This window comes from Sprattus sprattus, assembly GCF_963457725.1.
Source record: "Sprattus sprattus genome assembly, chromosome: 4".
Classification (NCBI taxonomy): Eukaryota; Metazoa; Chordata; class Actinopteri; order Clupeiformes; family Clupeidae; genus Sprattus; species Sprattus sprattus.
Window position 1 is genome coordinate 14,592,942 of NC_137923.1, and position 23,157 is coordinate 14,616,098.

At 42.7% G+C, this 23,157-nt stretch overlaps 1 protein-coding gene across 1 annotated transcript; it reads right to left on the bottom strand.

Moving 5' to 3' along the window:
- Positions 1-1,995: 1,995 nt before the first annotated feature.
- LOC308364720 (sorting nexin-25-like) lies at positions 1,996-22,933 on the bottom strand (the record flags this gene model as incomplete). Its single annotated transcript, XM_080837939.1, has 19 exons — positions 1,996-2,226; positions 3,026-3,126; positions 3,816-3,997; positions 4,508-4,574; positions 4,808-4,925; positions 5,400-5,561; positions 5,678-5,791; positions 6,734-6,874; positions 6,986-7,117; positions 8,086-8,250; positions 8,950-9,231; positions 9,776-9,907; positions 10,674-10,861; positions 12,300-12,370; positions 15,698-15,884; positions 18,340-18,512; positions 18,894-19,110; positions 21,928-22,015; positions 22,610-22,933. 19 exons carry the CDS (start codon positions 22,931-22,933, stop codon positions 2,161-2,163), a joined length of 2,910 nt encoding a protein of 969 aa, XP_080694065.1. The 3' UTR covers positions 1,996-2,160.
- Between the last annotated feature and the right edge of the window lie 224 nt (positions 22,934-23,157).

Consider the following 23,157-nt stretch of genomic DNA (forward strand, 5'->3'; position numbering starts at 1 on the left):
AAGGTCTGCTAGAAACAGATGCACATGTAGCCTAGATGTCGAGTTTAAACCACGTGACCGGTCCTATTAGCCCAATAGACTGAGCGCAACACGTAACCGGGGCCACGGCTTCCAGTGGAGAGCAGAGCTGTGCAGAAGCTCACGTACGCACTGGCTGAGGAGGCAGGGCAATAATGTCAGGGCAATCTCCAGTGGGAGGAGGGAGTTTCAATGCTTTACCTTTTGTGCACCTTATCTGGGTGTTGATCAGAATTTTTTTAAAAAGGGGCTTTATTTACACTTACACTACAAAATACATTACAGTCTGTGGACCATTCTTCATGTCTTTAGTTGTACTTACTATTGGCGTTGTAGCTCAACATAATTCTGTGGTGAGTTTTTCTTTGTTCTTTCATGTGCAATTGGCCACATATTTTCATGAGAAGTAGAACCTAAATGTATCTTTAAAGGAACGTGTTTTGTTACGTGTTGACCTCGGGCTCCTACATATTATTTCCTCATTTGCGTCCTGTGCCCTGGAGTTTTTCATTTGAACTTTGCACTGACCCACAATTCACAGACTTCCAAAAAAGGTCCTTGTGCCAATGGATGGCTGTCAATGGATACTATTTCAAAGATAGAAGTGTCCACTGGATTTTGTATTGACTACAGAGAACGGGTTATCAGCCCTGTCTGCACTCATTCATATGCCTGTTTCTGTCTGGTTATTATATGCCACAGCAGCCTTCTTGGCACCAATTACCGCTTGCTATTCTCTCAGCATTGTACCCACTAAATGTGTCCATGGCCATTCAGAGGACAAAATGTTCTTAATGCTTACGATTCCTGAATCTGTGCAGTCCCTATGGCTAAGGCACCTGGCTTGTCGCATATGAAGTAGTCACACTGACACACTCAGATACAAATATCAAGTGTGCAGTCACACATTTATAAAGCGAAAATTAATAATATAATCATATATAAATGTATTGTAGAATATATGTAGAAATGTGTTGGGGCATGTGAGTAAAAAAGAAATAGGATGATCCAGTCAGACTTAGAGAGATTTTGTCATGCAAGTTTATGATCCTGCAGACGATCACATTTGACAACAGTTGTGGTTTTGTTTATAAAGGAGAGAATGAAAAAACTGCTACACGAGACACTAGCAATAAAGACTGGAACAAGTTGACTTAATGTTTTCCATACATTTCCTTTAAAAAGGGATGTTAAGAATGTTCAAAATCAAAACAAATTCTGAATGTTTGCAGCCTATGGTAATTGGAAGAAAAACTGAAAAATGGACACAAAAACAAGCCAGTATTATTTCAATTGGAATTTATTCAATACAAATACTGGATGCTAGTTTTCGGTAAAAAATAAATATCTGCCTCTTAATTAGTATCGACTCAGTTACTTTTTCACAGTAACGATTGCACAGTGATGCATCATTATACATACAAAAGAATAACAGAAAATAATCTTAAGTCACTTCTTTTTCTCCCAAAATGTAAACGTAAATTAACAAATATTTTCCTTCTTTTTGCAAACAACTACACAGAATAAATAGCACTCTTCCAAGGAGTTCTCATGCAACATCCTCAAATTCCTTTAAAAATGAAACAGCAATAAACAGAACACATTTTACAGGTTATCCTTGCACACATACAACAGCACAAACATTTTTTTAAAAGCAGAAAAAACAATATGCTAAATGTGACAAACAGATGCTAGCAGGGGTCTGCTTCCTGAACTGAGTTTACTCACAAAAAAGGGCACATACCCTAGTTTTTAAAGCTCAAGAAGATTCACATTTTCAGATCCCCACTGTGAAACATTTGAAGCCAATCAAAAACCGGGCTTCCCAAACTGGATGTGGGCGTGTGGAGTGTGGAGGAAATAAGAGCCGCTATGCATCTGGCCCAGAGCCAGTCCGCTAAACAAAACAAAGTCAACACCTGTGCAGGAAACCTTACCGTGCCCTTATTCAATCTACCGTAGCCTGTCCACCATCATTAGCAGTCTAACAATAGTTTTGCTTTTCATTTAGCATAGGCATTACATGTTTAAGGTGTTGTGTACAGTGACAGAGAAAAAGAGAAAGAGAAGCTCAAGTGATAAACTGTGATAACTACAAGTGTTTTTTTTTTTTTAGTGAAGAGTGAATAGGGTCCAATCTGGTCATATCTGGTCCATTTCATCAGACAGCTCAGGACAGAGCTCTCTTAGCATCATTTCCATAAGTATCTGAAACATACACACACACACAGACAGACACACACACACACATTAAAGGTAAAATCTTCGATTATGGTGAAAGGCTGCTGATATGTGAGCTCAACAGCCAGTCAAATGGCACCCCTTCCTTCTGTGCTTCTGAAGCCCCATGTTGATTGGCTGGAATAGTATCTGGCTCTGTTAAAGCCACTTCACTATTTACAGAACCAGGGCTGTGCACAAACACAGGAGGATTTGTTCAGTACGCACACACTGAATGGACAGCTTGAGGAATACCGGGAGAATTTAGCTGATTTCAATGATTTTTTTTTTTACATTATTATAAACAAGGACTGTGTCTTTAATATCCAAACCATCTCTCATACTGTGAATCCTGCTGCCCCACAAGTTGCCACTAGATGGTAGTGCAGAGCATTCCTTGTCAATATTTTTTTACTTGAACAATCAATAAAACCCACCTAAACATCATGTTAGAAAAGTATAGCTTTCATTTTTGAAGAGAGAACACACTGAACACTACTACTCAAGATATGATATGCTCTCACTAATGAGAAGGAATCACTAAATTTCCGAGCCCAGTGTTCCCTTGGAAGAGGCACAGTTTTACCAACTACGCAAGCATCTGAAATGAACACAACCCAAAATGACCAACCAGGCACAATGTCTGTTAATTAAGATCACTTGGACCAACCAGTCATTGTTACTATTACTGTTAGTCAGAGAATATTGTATGTTAACAAAAATGTATACAGAATTATAGAAATAAAATACCCAAATAGTTTAGATAAATAAATAAATAACTGCTCACATAGATGAGGTGTCTATTGGCGTTGACCTCCTGAAGGGCATTGAAGACACGGATGACACCAAAGCGAGCATTCTGTTGCCCCACCAGGTTTTGCAGGGCATCTGAAACATTTCCGGAAGTAAACAACTCTCAACATCTGTTCAATGTTCAGACAGATATCTCTGGAAATACCCACAAGACCCAGCATTTGTTCAACTACAGAGAGCATTCCTAATGCAGCCCAAGACCAGGACTTAGTAGTTGCTTTCAATGATTCCAGTTATTGGATCAATTCAGGTCGAAAAGATGCAAACACAAATTGACTTAAAGGTTTTTGACTGTGAATTTACAGTAATACATGTTGGATGACTGATGTTTGTTTGTGTGCACACACACATGCATATCTGTGTGACTTGTGTGTGTTGAATCTGAGGTAAGAAAATTAGGAAATTCAAATCACTATAATGCACACACGCACAGAAACGTTCTAATCTGTTCAAACTGAGCCATGAGTCATCCAGTGGGAGTTCGATTAACCTGTGGGGTTAACAAAAGTAATGAGAATTCAGACGTGTGCAAATTCTGCACCTAGGCTTATGCGACTGTGCACTTCCTTTAGACAATCAGAATCCACTGAATATTCAGAAAGTGTGTGTGCGTGCGACTTGTTTCCAAAGCTTCCTAAGTTCCCGTGTACACATTAGCCGTGCACAAAACACCGTTTGGGAGCTTGTAAAATTTGTTCAATAATTAGGTGCTTCTTTTGTGTGCCTTATGGTACCTTCACAGTATTTTGGAGTGTTCCACGTACCTGGAACACTTTCTAGAAGTTTCTTCTGAGCTTGATCCCTGGTCTCCTGTCTCTCCGCCTCTGTCCTCACGTTGCTAAGGACAGCACGTGTTCCGTCAGGCCAAAAGGTGTCCCGAAATATGCTAATGTAGTAAACGATCATCTGCTCCCCAAAAATCCAGCTCACCATGTCACGGATCTGCCTGCAAATTTAATCACAGAGCACAATCGACTTTAAGCTGTACATGTTTTTACTTTGATCTAAGTTTAAGGGCTGCTGAGGACATTCATCAGTGACATCAGCTACAACATAACAGTTCAACCCAGTGAACAAGTGCAGATGATGCTGTAACTCACTCTCCAAGACAGGATTGCAGGAATACCCAAAATGATTTGTCATCTGATTCTAATATGCTTAGCTCTCTCCAAATACTTTTTTGCAGACAAAGCTGGCAAGTCAGTGCTGGTGTGTGTGTGTGTGTGTGTGTAACACTGTCTGTACATAGGAGGCTGTGTCACCTCTGTGTCTGTAGTCTTGTCCTGTCAGCACTATTGCCCATGTTTATGTAATTTATGTGGCTGAAGTTGATGAGGGGTAGTGAGGGTATCCTGGATGGCATTATTCTTGCCGTTGGTGGTCACAGACAGGATAAGAGAGAGACTCTATGGTTGTGTTGAAGTCTGTTAGTAGTACTGAGAGGGACAACACTCACTTGTTTATGGTGCGTCCGAATGTGACCTGGACCAGCGATATTAGAGTCTTCCGCACCCACTTAAACACTACAGAAACACACACACACAGTTATCCACAGTCAAATACGCCAATTACAGAGCTAATGCATGTATAATAAAACCTTACAGAAATAAACAAGATTTTACACAGAATCACATAATACATACTGTAAGTAAACAGTGAATACTCAAAGTTCCATTAAAAAAGGTTCCAAAGGGAGCCATGAGAACAAACCTAGCTACATAGACACACACTGCATAGACACACACAGTATACTTACTGCCCCTGAGCTCAAAGATCTCTCCGATCAGCATAAAGGAGGGCTCAGCCAGCGCATCCCTCTTCCCCTCTGTTTCCTCTCCGTAGTCAGACAGGTCACTGTCATCCTCGCCATCGTCCTGACAACTCACAGACATGGAGTAAGCTGATGAGTGTGAGTGTGAGTGTGTGTGTGTGTGTGTGCGCACACGTGTGGGTGCATCTGTATGTATGTTCGTCTCTCTGGTCATCTGATTATGTAATGTGTATGTGTGTGCATGTTCGTCAGCAAGTGTGTGTTTGTGTACGATGTGCATGTGTGTTTGGTGTGTGTATTTCTCTATGCATTGGACAGAGAAAGAAAGAATACGTGTATGAGGGCTAATGGGGTATTTACATTCTTACAGTGTCTATGTGCATATCTGTATGAATGGTCTAGAATATGTATATTTGGAAGACATTTTGTTTAAACAACATGTATATGTATAAGTATGACTGTGTAAAAAGTATAGTGAAGAATATCTGAATATTAAGTCTGCTTGAATGAGAGAGAAACTCTGAATGAGTGTCTGTGAGTGTCTGTGTGTGTTTGTGTGTGTGTGTGTGTCTTTCACCTCCTGGTGTGAGAAGAAGTCTCCAGGCAGTCTTTCGAGTAGTGAGGCAAAGGTGAAGTTGGACTTCTTCTGGGTGTCCATCATCTTCAGGTGCTCAGGGGATGGGCTTAGGAATGCATACAGGGCCTCACTCTGACAAAGACACTCATCTGACAGCATTTTCTAAACACACACACGTACACACGTACACACGTACACACAAATAAAACACATATGCATACACATTAAGTGTGTAAAAGATAATTTAAGCTGTTGTTCACTGGTATAGTATCTGATACCTGCAGGAAATTGTTGAGCTGGTTTTTAGATTTCTCCAGGAACTTCTGGTCTATGGACTTAAATGGAAGCTTACTGACAGAGGGAAGCTGCACCTTCTTCAGCGAGGGAAAACACTTTCCAAAGAAAGGAGAAGCAGAGTGAGAGGCATACACATACTAACTCACTCTTTCACACACACACACACACACACACACACACAATTATTTTACGCATTGCAAGAACTTATATTCTGTAAGCAATATGATTAGATGTTCAATATGTTTCATCAAATGTTTTAACAAGCCTACTTAGAAATGTTGACTGAAGCCAAGTCATCTTTACAAACCTTTTGGTGTGAGGCATTGCCATAGGGAGGACTGCGTCATCATGTGAGAAGCATCAGACATATAGGGGAGCATAGGTGCTGACAGAAGAAGTTGCACAGCCTTCAGACTGGGCAGCTGCAGGAACTAACCTAACCTCTAACCACTAACCTCTATACTGATTACTGTACTTCCGGTTCAAAAACCCAGGACAAAGAGACATGGAGCTGAAGCTTTTAGTTTCTATGCCTGCAGCCTTTGGAATACTCTCCTAGAGGTCCTAAGAATGGCTGAAACGATGGAAACTTTTAAACGTGCACTTAAGACATACCTCTTTAATCTCGCCTCCCATTTTCTGTAATATTTTTTCTGTTCTCAGTGGTCAGTAGTGGGTCTGCTGTACATGTGTATGTGCGTGCTTTGTAATATGTTTGCATTTACAGGATATGTTTTTTTTATCCCTCTGGAAAATCTGTGTTTCAAACAAGTGTTTGTAACCCCCGCCCCATTTCCTTCTGTGAAGCGCATTGTGTTACCTCCTGGTATGAAATGTGCCGTATAAATAAAGTTTGGTTTGAATTGATTCCCTTAAAAGTAAGGTGTAAAACAGTAAAACCTTTCAAGGCGTAACTGAGGGTTCTACTGGTTCTAGTAGGGAACTATTTGATTTTAGTAGACGTATAGGTTATCAGTGAAAGAGAGAGCCAGTGTGTGTGTGTGTGTGTGAGTGTGTGTGTGTGTGTGTGTGTGTACCTCTATGAGTTTCCTGTGTAGTGCCTGAAACTCGTTGAGCTTGCGTGACACAGCCCAGCGGCTGTGTATGAAGTCGTCTGCATCTGGCAAACTCACACATATCAAGAAACAAGCCGTCTGCTCCCCGTTCTCCTCCACAGCCTGAGGGAGACGGGGAGAAACAGAAAGCAGGAGAGTGAGATTCTACTTATAACGGTCGTATACCAACGCACACCACAAATCACCTCCACTACTGGCCACACACACCATTACCTCTCCGCCAGTGACCGAGGCTCTCCACATGCCCAGGTTTGTGCACCACCAGTCAGTGCGCGAGATGTGTAGCTGGAGGTCAGAATGCTCCTTCTCCATAGTGCTGATCTCATCCACCAGCTTACACGCAATCTACACACACACACACACACACACACACACACACACACACACACACACACAGAGTTAATGCATGGCACAAAGACACAGCTAATGCATACACAGCTATGTATAGCCATTTTGCTGTTCTCCACCAGCTTAAACACAGTCTGCTTATGAGTGGATACACAGACAGAGACAAACATTCCTGGACTCAACCCTGTGAGCCAACCATGATTAATAAAGGATAGGAATAGACAAAAGATGTAACCACAGTTGTAGAAGAAAGCAATATAAAGAAGAAAATAATTTTAAGAAAAATAAACCCTGTTCGAACACACACACACACACACTCACACTCACACACACACACTCACACTCACACACACAAACAAACAAACAGAATCAACCCTCTCTGAGCACCTCTCCCTGTCCTGAAATGCACCTCCCAAATTTTGTTACTCTGTCAATCCGTAGTAGTATGCCAACATTAGATAGCTGGCTTAGACACCTCGCAAATCCCCTCAGATGTCTTTTCCAGTTACAATAATAGGTTTTTTACATTGCAGCGTCTATCGCTCTGTAACTTTTACAAAATCTAAGCAAAAAAAAGTAAAACAAACTACTTTAATGTACAAATCTGACCACAGAGTTTGGTCCGCTGCCATTTTTTTTTTTAATGCTTTACACCTACAACCGTAGAAATGGAGGCCTAGAACCATAAAAACACCTTTACATGCTCCCCTGCAGGCCCTCATGTACTGCTGTAGAGGAACCACTCCAGCCTCTCATTCTGGACACGGAGGACCAGTCACTGGGGACTGATTTACAATGCCCCGTGGCTGAGTTGTCATTTACAATTAATGAGGTTTTTTTGTTGTTTTGGTGCTATGTGCTGTCTCTTGTTATCTTTATTATAGACAACTAGGTGGGTCAAGCAGATGTAATACGTTTAGAAAAGGTGTGAGATCATAAAGGGCAGAACACAAACTGGAGCGTGCCTTTTTGTCGGGTTTGGGTGAGTTCTGGATTGAGCCCAGGGCCTGGCGCTTGTACTCCATCCGGTCGGTGAGTCGGCGTAGTCGCATGCCAGCATGGCTGGCCTGCTCATTTATGCCCACACTGCACTCATCCAAAGACGTGTTACTACCCGACATGGGTTGGCACTGTGGGAAGAAGGGCAGAGAGAGGGAAGGAAGGAAGAGAGACAGAACGGATGGAAGGAAAATACATTGAGAGAAAGAGAGAGAGAGAGACGGGAATAAACTTTGTATCACTTAGTAAAGCAATTACAGGAATTTCACAAGGATCCATTTTTGCAGGCCTTCAACAGCTTGATTTAGCTGAAGGACTGGTTACTCCTCTGTGGAACTTGAGATTGAGTTTACAAAGCATTTCTGAAGAAAGGATGGTGACCCTTTTAAATGTGACTTGATTCGCTAATCCACATTGTTTTTTTATTTCTTCGACTCAATGACTGTGAAAGTGAACTGAGTTTTCAGATTAAAGATTACAGTTTCGTGCCTCACGTGCTGACACTCACCAACACTAAAATCACCATTATTTTCAGTGCTTCTGGGAACTCTCAGAGCTTTCTGAGGCCACACCTCTATGTTATTCTGAGCACCACCTGGCTGTATGAAAAATCCCCTTGCCCACCCAAATTTCAAAATAACCTGAATAATCTTGATTTTCTGATTATTATTTTCTAAACTCAATCTCGCGAATGACTGCTGACAAGATTATCATGCGCATGGCATCTGTCTCCAAGTCTGTATGTAATTCCATTTTACTGGATGCATTCATCAGAGACCATCTGTGCGTGTCTGATTGTCTACTCTACTCTACTCTCTCTGGCCTCTCACCATGTCCTCCTTGTTGTCGGGCTGGGGCACGGGTGTGCCGCTGCTGTGCTGCTCCTGCCGGTGGATGAGGTGCTCGTAGAGGTCGCTCACCAGGAAGGAGGGGTAGTAGCGCTCCCTCATGCCCTCGTAGACCTCCGCCTGCAGGTGCACCAACACCTCTGTGCCCTTGTCCCCCACCAGCGTCTGCTGGATCTCCCTCAGCAGCGCCCGCTCCACTGGGATCTCATGGCTCTCCACAAAGAAGTTCTGGTAGATCTCCCCCACCAGGTAAGGAACCTCGTTCTAGAACAGGATTGACAAGGTAAGATACACACTCACATTCAACACGCTCATCCCCCTACTGTAATTTCCCATAAATAAAGGCTACCGACCAGTTCTGCTATACACCATTACACATATTACCACACACTAATTACTGTATCAGGTAAGGTCAACTGAATTGGGGCTCATAGATGTCCTGAATCGGACATTAGGCGTTTCTCAACATGGAGGACGTCAAGGGAGTTCGTACTTGGCAAGTTCAGCTCGGGAGTCCAGACTTCCGAGGACAGGAGGATGAAGAACAGTACGCTCAATCTGCATTTGGGACAGCGGCGTTCTTGTTTGCATCCTTGATAAAAACGTCTGAAGTGTTAACACTTTTGTGTATTGTTTAGGCTAGATGCGAACTTTGAACTGGAACACTGCTTAGGCTGTGACTGATGACCTTTCACAAGTCATTGGGGACACCCGTACAGAAAAAAATGCATATTGAGAAACGCCTATTCTCATCCTCCTGCTGTAACTTCTCATGATGGCTTCACTGCAGTTACTTATTCCCTTATACCTTATTGGCTGTCTTCAGGGTCTCCACAAGCTCCCAGAAGTTAATGAAGGCTCCCTTATCCACCCGTGCCATGTAGACCCGGAAGTACTCCCGGTATGCTGGGTTGGACATGATCTCCTCAAACTGCAGGATCTGGGCACATGGAGAGGCCAGTGTTAGAGCAGACACTCACAATAGACAGCTCAATGGGATGTAAAAGGGTCCTGTTCAATTGGTGTAAGAATTAAAGGGGTGAGGTTTTACTACCCTCCTCCTACTGGCCCCCCATATTAATTGCACATCAGCCAAGAGTGTGAATTTGTATAACTGTCTGTATGTGTCTTTGTGGTGTATGTATGTTTATGTACCTCTGTGTTTTTATTGTGTGTGTGTGTGTAGATATAATACTTTTTGTGCAAGAGTGTGCAATGACTGTTCTTTCTAGTTCTCAAGTCAGTATACACTTACCCTCTGCACCCTGTGTCTAACAGTCTCTTAGCAGTCAACCTGAGTACCTGTTCTCTGCACAGCCATGCCCAAAAGGTGGAGAAAGTTACCGACCGGCAGGGAAATCAGAGTGATAAGAAAGAGGACGGAACTACAGGGTTAGCAGGAGGTCTACCTGAAGGGTTGCTGGTTTGTATGATGTATCCCTTAGACGTTACGCTAAGGTAGCCCCTATAGCTCGAGGTCTTTTTTTACTAGACACTTACTAAATAGCCACATATGGGTCAGCACAGATAGCACTGCTGGGTTTATACAGCATATTGGTCACCACAGATAGAACTGCTGCAGAGGCCTTGGTGACTATTGCCTATGGGTTTAGCCTAAACTAAACTCTCTCCTGGGCCCTCCCGCCGTTCACTGCTGTTTCAGTGCTCAAGTGTGAGTGGAGTCCCCAAACCGGCCACCCCCTCACCCTGGGAGTCTGTGTCCCCTCGGCCCCTTCATTGGCCCCGTCCTCCTGCTGCTCGTAGTTGGGCCCCCCCAGGAGCCAGATCCTTTTCTCACACTGCTTCTTGGCCACGGTCAGCTGGTTGATGTAACGCTTCATGTTCCGTGCCCGCAGCAAGTCCGTTTTCATGGCCTTATCCTTCCCTTTGCTTTCTGTGGGCATGAGAGAGAGACATATGGAAGAAAATAAAAAGAAAACAAAGAAAGAAAAGAGACAGGGAGACAAAGAAAGAAATACATCGTTTTTATTTCTTTTCTCACATAACTCATTCACTTTAAGTGTAATTCAACAACTTAACTAATAACTTAGCGACCTGTAACTCTAAGCATTACTGTATGTCCAATGACAGTTACTCGGTAATCAAGCAGGAAAACTAGCAGGGCACTTGGAGAGCGCAGACCTCTGGCAATCTCACAATGTTAACGAAGGTGAAAAATAATTTGTGGATCGCCCCATGATATGGATCCACACAAAACTGGATTCTTTCTTGGCCAGAGATTCCATCTGGTTGCATTCTGCTATATTGACACAAATTGTCTCATCTCATTACAATTTAAGACATGCCTCTCAAATCTTTTTTTCTACTTCCACAGTCGGTAAATCTGTTGGTAAAATGGCTTTTAAGTTTAAAGCACCATTAGACTGGAACAATCTACCAGGAAATATTTCATCAATTTCATCATTACCTGTCTTTAAAAATGCTCTTTCTTCTTATTATGCAAACTGCTGCAACTGTTTCAATTAATATCTTCTTTTATATATATATATATATATATATATATGTATTTTTATTTAACATAGTGCTGGGGGATGTGACTGCTGGATAAATAGATACAGATAGATTGATATAGATAAATAGTTATAGATAGATAGATATTACTATACATATACAGTATGTATTACTATTATTAACATTAACATTATTATGCTCCTGAGCTGATGATCTGTTGTTGTGCTCTGCTTGAAGCGCAGTCGTATAATTCGTTATGTATCTGATGTCTTGCTGCAATTCTGCTGATCGTTTGTTGTGTGTTGTTTTTGCTTGTCCCGTCTTATTGTTGTATTGTTGTATGTTTATGTTCATTTAATGTATGTTTGCTATCTGATTGTTTTGTGGACCCCCTCGAAAACGAGATGGTATATCTCAAGGGGTTATTCCCAATAAAGATAATTTCCAACAACAAAGCTGTGTGCCCTGTGGCCAAGGGACACACGAAGCAGAGGAGCTGCAGCCTCGCTCACCTCCGCTTCCTTGCAGCTCATTAACAGCCCTCACCACTCCTCTCTGTCATAAAGCTGCCACCGGAATATATTATTTTATAGGTCAGAAGAATTACACCCACACACACGCACACGCACACCCACACATAATACATGCACATGCTGACACACAAACATACAGTCACAGAGACATTCCCGCAAACACAAACACGATAAACAATCACACACACACAATCTCTCAAACACACTCATCCTATGACACCGATAATATCTACAGCCTCTGCAGATGACTGTGACAAGAGGTTGTGCAGTGATATTGATAGTAAGGGGCCTGTGGGGGAGAGGGAGCTCGATGGGAGTCAAACCCACCTTTGAGCTTCTTCATCTGGGGTAGACTGCTTAGTGTGGTGGCCTGGATGATCTCCACCACTATCTGGTACCTGTGGGAGAGAGAACTGCACATTCAATTTGGGTCCCAGAGAAAGCCAATCATCAAGTACGAGAATCCTGTGGCGATCATTGCGACAAGTAACCTTGTAATATCCACATTCATCTGACATGCCATTCGCCCTAACAAAGCTCCTCTGAGTTTTATTTAACATCTTATGGGATCAGTTGTTTTTGTTTCTGGAGCCTAGAAAGCTCATAAACAAACTCTTTGTGTGTGCGAGAGAGAAGCAGTTACTCCGGGTGATACTCTGAGAGGCACACTGTCGTCATGGTGAAAGGCCCCAGGCTATTATCATGCAAGTTTGCTTGACAGCGACCAAACTCAGGTTTATAAGTGACACCTCGCTTTCTTTCTCCCTTTCTCTCTCTCTCTGACATGAGGATTTGTTTTGGCTGCTAGCATTGGGGAGGACGCGCCTATTAAGAACGTCTGTGACTGATTGTGATTTCAGGCGTCGCGACTCAAGCTAATCCCCTTTGCTTGTAAATCCTGAGGCTTGGGAGCTGAACTGTGTCATCAGCTCCACCCTCCCCTCTCCACCCTCAAACCCCCCTCCACCCCCCTTGAACTGATTGTGCCATTTGGATCGTGTTCACAATTTAATACCTTTCAGTGTTGTAGCTGATGAAGATTTTTCCACTCCATTTAATGTTCCTCCAATTTGTTTTGGGACAGATAAAGTGAGCAATGACTCAGTTTATCCAGATGCCAGACTGCTTGAATGACTCCAGAGCTAGGAAGTCAATGTACTGTTTTTTGTTCAGTTAGTTTAGTCAGAAGAGGAGATCACTTACAAACTCACACCAAAGTCTCTAATGGACCACCTGACTGCAGACAACATGCTTGTCAGTGGTGACGAATCTAGACAAATTCAATTGTAATTGACTACTTGAAAACTGCATTTACTCTTCGTCTTTTCGATTTTTTCCCCCCCCATTAACTTTTTTCTCTTCGGTATACAACTTGCCATTTCAGATCATTCTGCACCCAGCGTCCACCATAACCGTTATGTTTAATTCTGGGAAAAATCCTGCCGCCTTGACAGATCTTCTCTAGACCCAAGGTAGCTGCTATACAGCTGCCCTGCAGACAGAGTAACAGACAGCAGGTGGGGCTAGCATCCTTCCACGGATGGGCAGATTACTCTGACTACTACACTTTAAGCAGCACTCCACTGCAGGGTTAATCTCAATGTCTTTAGTACACTTTAGCTACAACAGCTGCAGAAAAAGGTGTATTTAATGTATATAATGGCCTTTTCACCAGACCACAGGGGTAGTGTGAAGCCCTCATCTCGTAAAAACAACCAGGCCATTTATGTCATTAGTGTTTTGCTGGAGGAACAGGCTTACATACTTCTGACTGGTGGGGAATTAAAGTTTTGGTAGACGCATGGTTGATTTTGTTATGCTCTGACTGAAGCTTTCAGGGCTACGGGGACTGGGGAGAGGCATGCTATGAGCAGCTTCTCTGTGTAAAACATGTCCCTATCCTCTCGACGATCCCATACAATAAACACCTGGACAATAAACTGGACTGGTCAGCTAACATAGATGCCATCTACAAGAAGGGCCAAAGCTGACTCTACTTCTTGAGGAGGCTGAGGTCCTTCAATGTCTGCAACAAACTCCTGCGTATGTTTTATCAGTCTGTTGTTGCCAGCGTCCTTTTCTATGCTGTGGTGTGCTGGGGAGGCAGCACAAAGAAGAGGGATGCTGGGCGACTTGACAGGCTGGTGAGAAAGGCACGAGCTGTTGTTGGCACCGATCTGGACTGCATAACAACAGTGGCGGAGAGTAGGACCCTGAGCAGGCTGCTAACAATCATGGACAATGACCACCACCCACTGTACAACACTTTTAATGGTCAGAGGAGCATCTTCAGTGGCAGACTCCTGTCACTGTCCTGCTCATCAGACAGGCTGAGGAAGTTGTTTGTCCCCAGGGCCATTCAACTCTATAACGCCACACAGAAGGGGAGGGGGAGGGAGATGGACTTCTCTGCATGAGTCTACCTCAGTCTGCTCTCCTCTTCTCCTCACACCTTATTCCATCACACTGCCCATCCTTTTTCCTTCCTTTTTCTACATTTTTCTACTTTTTTTACTGGCTACACTAGCCCCTTGGACTGCCTTTCCTTTATTTAAGTATTTATATCACTGTACACTATCCCCACACACACAAGCACAGGACTCTTTGCACTATCCACACATGCACAGGAACACTTTTGCACTACTTTCCACTACTTACAGCCCTGTTACATGTAAAGCACATTGTTATATGTATATGTTATATGTAAACACCCCACCCCCATGTGTACATGTTCTCCCTGTTTTTGTATTTATTGTGGTTTTTGTATTTATTGTCATTCATGTTTGTTTGTAAGTGTAAGCTACTGGATGACCTTAATTTCCCTCGGGATCAATAAAGTATCCATCTATCTATCTATCTATCTATCTATCTATCTATCTATCTATCTACAAGTCAGACAAAGCTGTTTCAAGGGGAAGATGAATGGCCGAGCCAAGAGTCTCACTAAACAACCGTCACAAAAAAGCAAAACCGTGTCTGACAGCAGCTCGGAATGACACTGAAAACTACTCCTGCTGATTGTGGAGCTACAGACTGCACTGTGACAAGCACTGACAGTGTAAAGGACTGTTCTGTCTTAATCTAGATTATAAAACAATTGGGTTCTATCGCGTTATTTAGCTGTTTCTGATTGGACGAGACGTTCCATGCTATAGGTTATTCGTCAACATACCAACAGTTACGGGACTTTTCACACTAATAATAAATCACTCCGCGATGAAAAATTTGCGTTGATGATAACCGTTAATTCAAAATTCTTAAAATTCCAAACCAAGACGTTGACAATGGAACTATTTTTTGTTGTGGAGAAACAATGGCTAAATAAACCATTTTTAATCAATAACTTCGTGTTGAAATGTTTATTTGTTGACGGTAGAATTGTTTTATAAAAGCAATATAGCAGCCTCGGTGGCTACGGCCGAACACCACCCGTGGGATTATCCCTTACCTACCCCACTCGTGCTATATTGCTTAACTAATCTATCTTAATAAATAAAACTGCTAGACAGGCTACTCTCTCCGATGCTAATGGTAATAAAGGATGACAGCCTTCCTGACAACGCACAATATAACAGACTACAGTTTCACAAAGAGGAGAGTTGGATATCCCAGTCCTATTCCTATAAGACTAAGGTAGTAGAGTACAACAGCAGAGGATGTAGACTTGGTGTGGGCCCTCATAGATGTGTGTGTGGGCAGGTGAGGTGAGTGGAGTGGAGTCTGACCTGAGCTGCTGCAGGAAGTCCACGTCAGAGCTGCCGCTAATGAGCTTGATGAACTCCTCATAGGAGGGCGCGTAGCTGTAGGCCTTCCTGTGCCGCTCCATCAGCTGCTCCCGCTGCTCCAGCTGAGACAGCAGCATCCGGTTGATGTAGTCCGGGTCACTGAACACCTCCACCAGAGGCCATAGCACTGACACACACGAATGCGCACGCACACACACACACACACACACACACACACACACACACACACACACACACACACACACACACACACACACACACACACACACACACACACACACACACACACACACACCAGAATTAGGTGACCTCACACATTACATATTCAAAAAGCAATCATACAGACATCAAAGTATTAGTAAAATCTACTACAGATGTAATAAGACAAAAGAGCAATTCAAGTTGAAAAAGAGACACTAAAGAAGAGAATGAAAACGAGAAAAAACAAACATGACCAAGCAAAAGGGAAAGTGTGTGTAAGTAAATAGTTAGCTTAGCATATACAAGTTATTTAAGACCACTGTTGATGAAACCACTGTCAAAGGGCTGCTTGTTCTAGATTGAAGGACATCTGTGTCAAACTGAAAGTTTCTAGAAGGTCCTGTGGGGGTCCTGTGATCCTTATCCTCTGTGCTGTTGGACATACCGCATAAACGAGATGGATAGACCTGAGCGCTACCAAGATGGGACTTGTGAGGTCTATGTGAATGAGCTGAGGTGTTGGCCACTCCTGTTTTACTGTGACAGGCAACCGCTGAGAATTAAAATCAGGACAGGTGTACAGGGTCCCAGGAATGATGTGATAATTCCCTGGCAGGGGTGGCTCAACTGGCAAGATGTGCTCTGGAATGTAATTCCGCCTGTCTGCCCGAAAGGTGTCTGAGGTCCATTCCAACCTCTTTAATCTCAGCTGTCAATCACTGACGCAGAGCAGCAGAGACCCCCTTCCCCTCAATCCCCTTGTCTGGCTCGCTCTCACACCTAAACTTTTCGCCCTCTCTTTGTCAAATCTGTCCTTCTCCTCATCTGTGTAATCATGTGTCTGGGTCGCGGTTTTGGAATATATCCATCTAATCTCTATGAAATCCACACACTTAATCACCTTCACTGATTAAACAGGGGAGGAGGAAATGATCATGCAGAATTACACTGCAGATGGGGCACTGTGGCGCAAGCAGTAGCCCCAACCATATAAGGGCTTGAACGCCCACGGGGACACAGGTTCGAATACGACCTGCTGTCATTTCCCGATCCCATTCCCCACCTCTTCTCTCCATCTAATGTCCTGTCCAAACCTTCTCTGTCCTTTCTCATTAAAGGCAATAAAGACCAAAAACTAAATATTTAAAAAAAAGAATTACACAGCAGACTCCACCTGAAAGGCACATTCCTTAGTGCATTCCCTGGGCTTCTGATTGCCACCTCCCTGCAACACTCTTTTCACAAGGTAATTTCAGTTCGGTTCCTGTGACAATGTCATTCTTCAATGTAGAGTTTGCAACTCTGACCCCTGAACTCTAACCCACTTAGAAAGCAACACCACAGAATGTACTTAAAGTAACATTATGCAACAATTTTACCTTAAAATAACAGTTTCAAAATCATTTTGGTGGTACACTGACTTGTTATACGGAGGATTGATCAGTCTTTGTCAATCTCACTCCAAAAAGCCTTGAAGGTTTGCAACCTTGAAAACTTAACTTAGCTAGCTTGTAATAAATTACACTGTCCAATGTTAATTAAGCAAACAACATTTTCTTAGATTACACATACTCCACATTCAAACGCTAAGAAAACAATATATTTGGGCTGAACACATGAGCAATATTTCAGCTTGACTAAAATTTGCAATTCTTTTCTTGTTATTCTTTGGTTATGTAAGCATTTACCTCCGATGTCACAATAAATAAAAACCACGCAAAATCGTATTTGTGTAAAATCTTTTGATTATTCTACCTTGTTAACCTACATGCTTCTTTTGCTTCAGCTGTTGTTTTTGCCTGTTCCAAATCCTTCAGCTTTTCAACAAATACACACGTACACTGTCTAGGTCAGGAGGTCTCTAAGCGCGATTTGTATTAGCGACAGTGGTGTTAAAGTGAGCTACACTCGGCGACTTTAGGGGTAGCTCTGTAGAAAAAGATACCAATTATCGCGTAATGAGGCTATAAAATTGCCACTGTAACCACTGCCACTGACAGCACATGCAATAACCCAATGCACGAACACAAGGTGTGGTGGCTGTTTGTTATTGTATTTAACAGCTAATAGAAGTTTAATACGCTCATGGTTCATTACAAACTTAAGAGATTTGTTTGCCTAAAGAGATTTTTCAGTAACAACAGGGGGGTGTAAACTGTGAGAGCAGGTCTCAGAGAGTTTGCCCTTCTATTTACGGCAACCGACACTCAGGTAGGGCCAGTCACAACAGCCCTATCACCTCCAAAGGCATCATTGTCTATCGCCTTTGGAACCACTGTCCTTGCAGTCAAAGGCCTCACTCTCCGCTTCTCAAAAGCAACATATGATGTGTCCAATGGACACAAACAAAAACACCAAACCCTGGTCTTAACCAGTCATCACACCAGGACAACAGAAGTCACCCTCCTGGCCAAGCTCACCTTTGGTGGCGATGACCTCGGACAGCACCAGACGCAGCGTGGGAGAGCGGGTGTGGCGCGCGGGCAAGAGGCTGAGCAGTAGCAGACGGGCGCAGCAGCGCAGGTATCGCAGCTCCTCCTTAGGGCTGCGCAAACACGGGTGCAGAGCAAAGGGCTTAGGCAACTCCTCCTGCCTGGGAGAGAGAAGGATGAGGGGGAGCCAGATAGAGTGGGATGGAATCATGACACAGCACAGAAAAGATAGCAAAGACAGGACATAACACTACAAAAAAGTTCTTTAATAAACGTAAGCATGTCAGCATTGTCTTAAATGTCTTCAGTTAGCCAGTGCAAACTATTTATTTAACAACCAAAACAGCAAAACTCTTCAGTGATGAATGCGTATATCATGGGTCAATTTAATTTTGTTGTGGTCAAAATGGATGTAATAAAACCCCATTCACACCACCTGAAATACTAACAGTTATATCCCACTTACTTTCTAGTTGATAACTTTTTTTCCCCCTTCCCATCAGACATGGGCTCCACACCCCAAGGAAAAAAAGCCCCCATACCTTGTGTTGGCCATTTTGAGGTCACAGAAGTGGGCATGGACGCTCTTGACCGTGTTGTTGCACACCAGGTCCACCACATCTATGTCTGCCAGGTGTCCCCTCAGCTGCTTGATCACCTCCCAGAAGTCCTCCGACAGCATCTGGTGCAGCTGGCCCTCATCACGGCTCAGCTGGCCATACCAGGACTGCACGTAGTCCCTGTAGCTATAGTCAAACACTGAAAAAGTGATAAAGGGAAGGATCAATGGTGAGAGTGACAAGAGAGCCAAGTGTCTCTGACAGCTAATCTTCAAGATCATGATCACTGATTCTACTCTTTTACAACGCACAACTAACAGGATTTTGGTTCATTGCCTGAAATGATTGTGTCATTTGATCTGCCATAAAATGTCTCATTTGATTTGACATTTGATTTGTTTTCTTTGATTTCATATGAATTCATATTGGCAATTAGCAATTAGCAGTTGGCAATTAGATGCGCCGTGTGTAAGGCTTCACTGGGAAAAGACATGTGGGATATACAGTGCCACTTTAAAGTATGTGAACCCCTTGACCACTTAGGAGTTTTCTGTTGTTTTACCATGATTTTTCATTTTTTTCATCACCAATTTTCCATAGAAGGAATGTCAGGTTTATGTTTATCATTTGCGTGTACTTTTTTTAGAGGGAATTGTTTGAGTAGCCAAAAGACTACATGAAACATGGAATTAGTCCATTTCAAAAGTAAGTGAACCCCCAGCTGAATTGGTAAAGTCAAGCAGGTAACAGATTCAGTGAAACTTATTTGGGTGAATAATTAGTCAATTGAGCAAACCGATCATCTGAGACATCCTTAGGGAAAGGTTTGGGCAACAGATTAAAAGAGAGAGGAAACCAACCAAACTACTGTAGTGCCAAGGTGTACCCACACAGATCAACAATGCCGAAAGGAAACGAGATATCCGAGATCTGATTGTAGACCCATGTACATTTACCCCAGATGCTGCCAGAGAGGTCCGAAACTCTTTAGAGGTGATGTGTGGGTTGACTTTTACCTGATTTAATCTTCTTCTGGTGCTTCTTGGTGATGGTCTTGATGGGCGTCCACTTCTAGGCAGAGATACGGTCATGTTGAATGCCCTCCATTTCTAAATTATTTGTCTTGGATGGATGGATGGAGCTGGAATCTTTTGGAGATGGTCTTATAGCTTTCCCAAGACTGATGGGCTGTCAGTACCTTCTTCCTGATGTTCTCGGATATCTCGTTTCCTCTCTGCATTGTTGATCTGTGTGGGTACACCTTGGCACTACAGTAGTTTGGTTGGTTTCCTCTCTCTTTTAATCTGTGTTGCCCAAACCTTTCCCTAAGGATGTCTCAGATGATCGGTTTGCTCAATTGACTAATTAATCACCCAAATAAGTTTCACTGAATCTGTTACCTGCTTGACTTTATCAATTCAGCTGGGGGTTCACTTACTTTTGAAATGGACTAATTCCATGTTTCATGTAGTTTTTCGGCTACTCAAACAATTTCCTCTAAACAAGTACATGCAAATGATAAACATAAACCTGACATTTCATCTATGGAAAATTGGTGATAAAAAAATGAAAAATCATGGTAAAACAACAGAAAACGCTTAAGTGCTCAAGGGGTTCACATACTTTCAAGTGGCACTGTAACTGATTGCTGGTCAACCGGTAAAGGCTAAGGGCTAACCGGAGTATGATGGCTGGGACCGGTATATCTCTCCTGGCATCTGAGTATACGTCTCTTATTTATGAAGGAGCAGCAGGAGGAAAAAGCACAATTTGTACTGAGCTGCCATCGGGCATTCTTTTTCAAATTCTGCTTTAACACAGCAGGCTACTTTCTGGGCTCAACATTATTATTCAAATAGAGGTAACATGTCTGCATTGATGCATTATTAAGATTCAGACCTAATCATCTTCAAAGACAGTAAAAAGTGAGCCCTTGCTCTCCTTAGCCTTCTTCAAACAGTCAAAATGGTAAAAACAGTACCTGTTGGTCAAAAAGTAAGTATAGGTACATGACATACATATGAAGTATCGGAACAAACAAATCTTGATGTTCAGAGCTGGCCTGTTTACTGCTTTCACTCAGGGGGGTGCAACAGATGAGTTACAGATTTGAATACACACACACACACACCGCTATTTCCAACTACACAAGTACACAGTGATATGCCCTGCCCCTGCCTTTGTTTGTGTGTGTGTGTGTGTGTGTGTGTGTGTGTGTTTCGTTGAAATACCTGGTTGCAGTTGCAATTTGGTTGAGGAACAAGAAAATCTAACAGAGAACTGCTGCTCAAATTCTGTTAAGCTCATGTTAACACAATTCTCAAATTTGCAAGTTCTCATCCACCTTCTCTTATCCATTATGGGAGCTTGTCTGCTTCACAAAGTGCCTGTGTTCAGGCCAGGGTTGTCAGCTAATTGAATCAGACCAGAGGCTTGGACAGATTTCCTGCCGATGCAAAGATGCTCCTGGACCTATGCTAAGAGAAGGGCAATTCACCAAAACATGCTGAGTAGGCAGCTCACTGCCACCAGTGAGAGAGAGAATGCATTCCTCATGATTTCATTAATTACGGCGTTTGTTTTACTGACCATTTAAAAATGTGGTGGCTTAACCAAAAAACTTCATGACCTTTTAAATCTTGATAAATCATTTGTAGAAATTAAACAGAGAGTGTTGTCCATTCCTCTGTGCATTACGACATATATGTTATGAGAAGCGAGGCCTCTTTGTTCTGTGCTTCACACTCACTCTTAAGCAAAACAACCTCACTTCGCCCATACAAAGAGGACCTGTGAAGTCACAGGAGTCACTATAAAGGATATTTTGCCACCTACCACCTGCTCATCCCCACCATTGACACAGTTCCAGTCCTAAAGACAAATGTCTGCCACTCAGGTAGTTAAGTAAAGAAAGGGATTTAGGAAGGAGAAATAGAGGAAAAAAACCTCAAAAGTGTAATTTGTTTTTGTTTGCTAAACATTTAAAAGGTTTATATTACTGGTTGCTTCCACTGACCTTCCTTGAGTACCTTGTCCACATTGTGTGACACCACTACTCGTCTCATCTGTGAGGATTCAGACAGCGGCAAAGAGAGCCCATTCTGCTGAAAAACATGATCAGAATTTAGTTTATAAAACAGTACCACACCACCACCCTACCCTAACCCCACTTCTCAGCAATCCAACCATCCACCACAGCCTGGGTCCATCACTGGTATGACACGATGATCTGACAAAATGATAACTGTCCATGTCAGGTCAGTACATCACTCCTGACTGGCAGCAGAGCCAATCCCCATCAGCAGTGCACACACCACCAGAGTTATTGAAAGTGAATTCTAATTTATCACGCTCTTAATGTTTTTGACGTTTCCTAAAGTTAAGCAGGATAAAGTTAAATTGCATATTCTTCATTGTAAAATCATTCAAATGTATGTTTAGTGCAAATCAAAAAAGAATCTACAAAAGCTCAAACTTTTAAATGGCCATGTTCACGTGGAACTGGCTGTTGAACAATAACCATTCTATCCTTAGTTACTGCTAGGATATACTAACAATGATCTAGTAAACAGATGGAGAAGGTATTTTGGGAAAGATTGTTATTTGTAAAACCAGGCAACTTAGCTACGCTTGTTGTCAATGCATTGACCAAGAGGACCATTACGTAAGCTAAACATGTTCATCCATAGACAACCTACCATAATTTTGTTTAAGAAGTCCAACAGGTACTGTGAGTTTTTTGAGGTGTCGAAGTTTGTAGACTTTACGGGACTCTCCTGTAAGACGAACCCAATGCATCCGAAGAGAAAACAAAGCAAAACAAATGACACGTAAACAAAAACGTTCAGGACAAATGCTGTCACGCTGAGGTCCCCACTGGCGAATTGAAACAATACCACCATGACCAATCCGACACCGATATATGAAAGAAAACGTCGGAAAGTAGAGTACGCAGATTCCGATTTGGGAGGCATTGAGGCATCTTTGAGATAGCTCTGCTTGTCGATACTGCCGACATGCATTCTGCTTGAAATAACATTTCCTCCGCTACTACTACCTGATGGAGTCTCGCCTCATGCATGCGACTGATGAAACGTTAACACCTTGCACCAGAAGATTAAGCTAAGTAGCCGAGACACGACGAAGTTGTACCTTTGGCTCAATTGCTTTGGAATCTCTCAATTTAATAAATACACTTAATTAAAAGTTACGTTTTATTTCTCGTAATCCTGCCAGTCAAACAGGA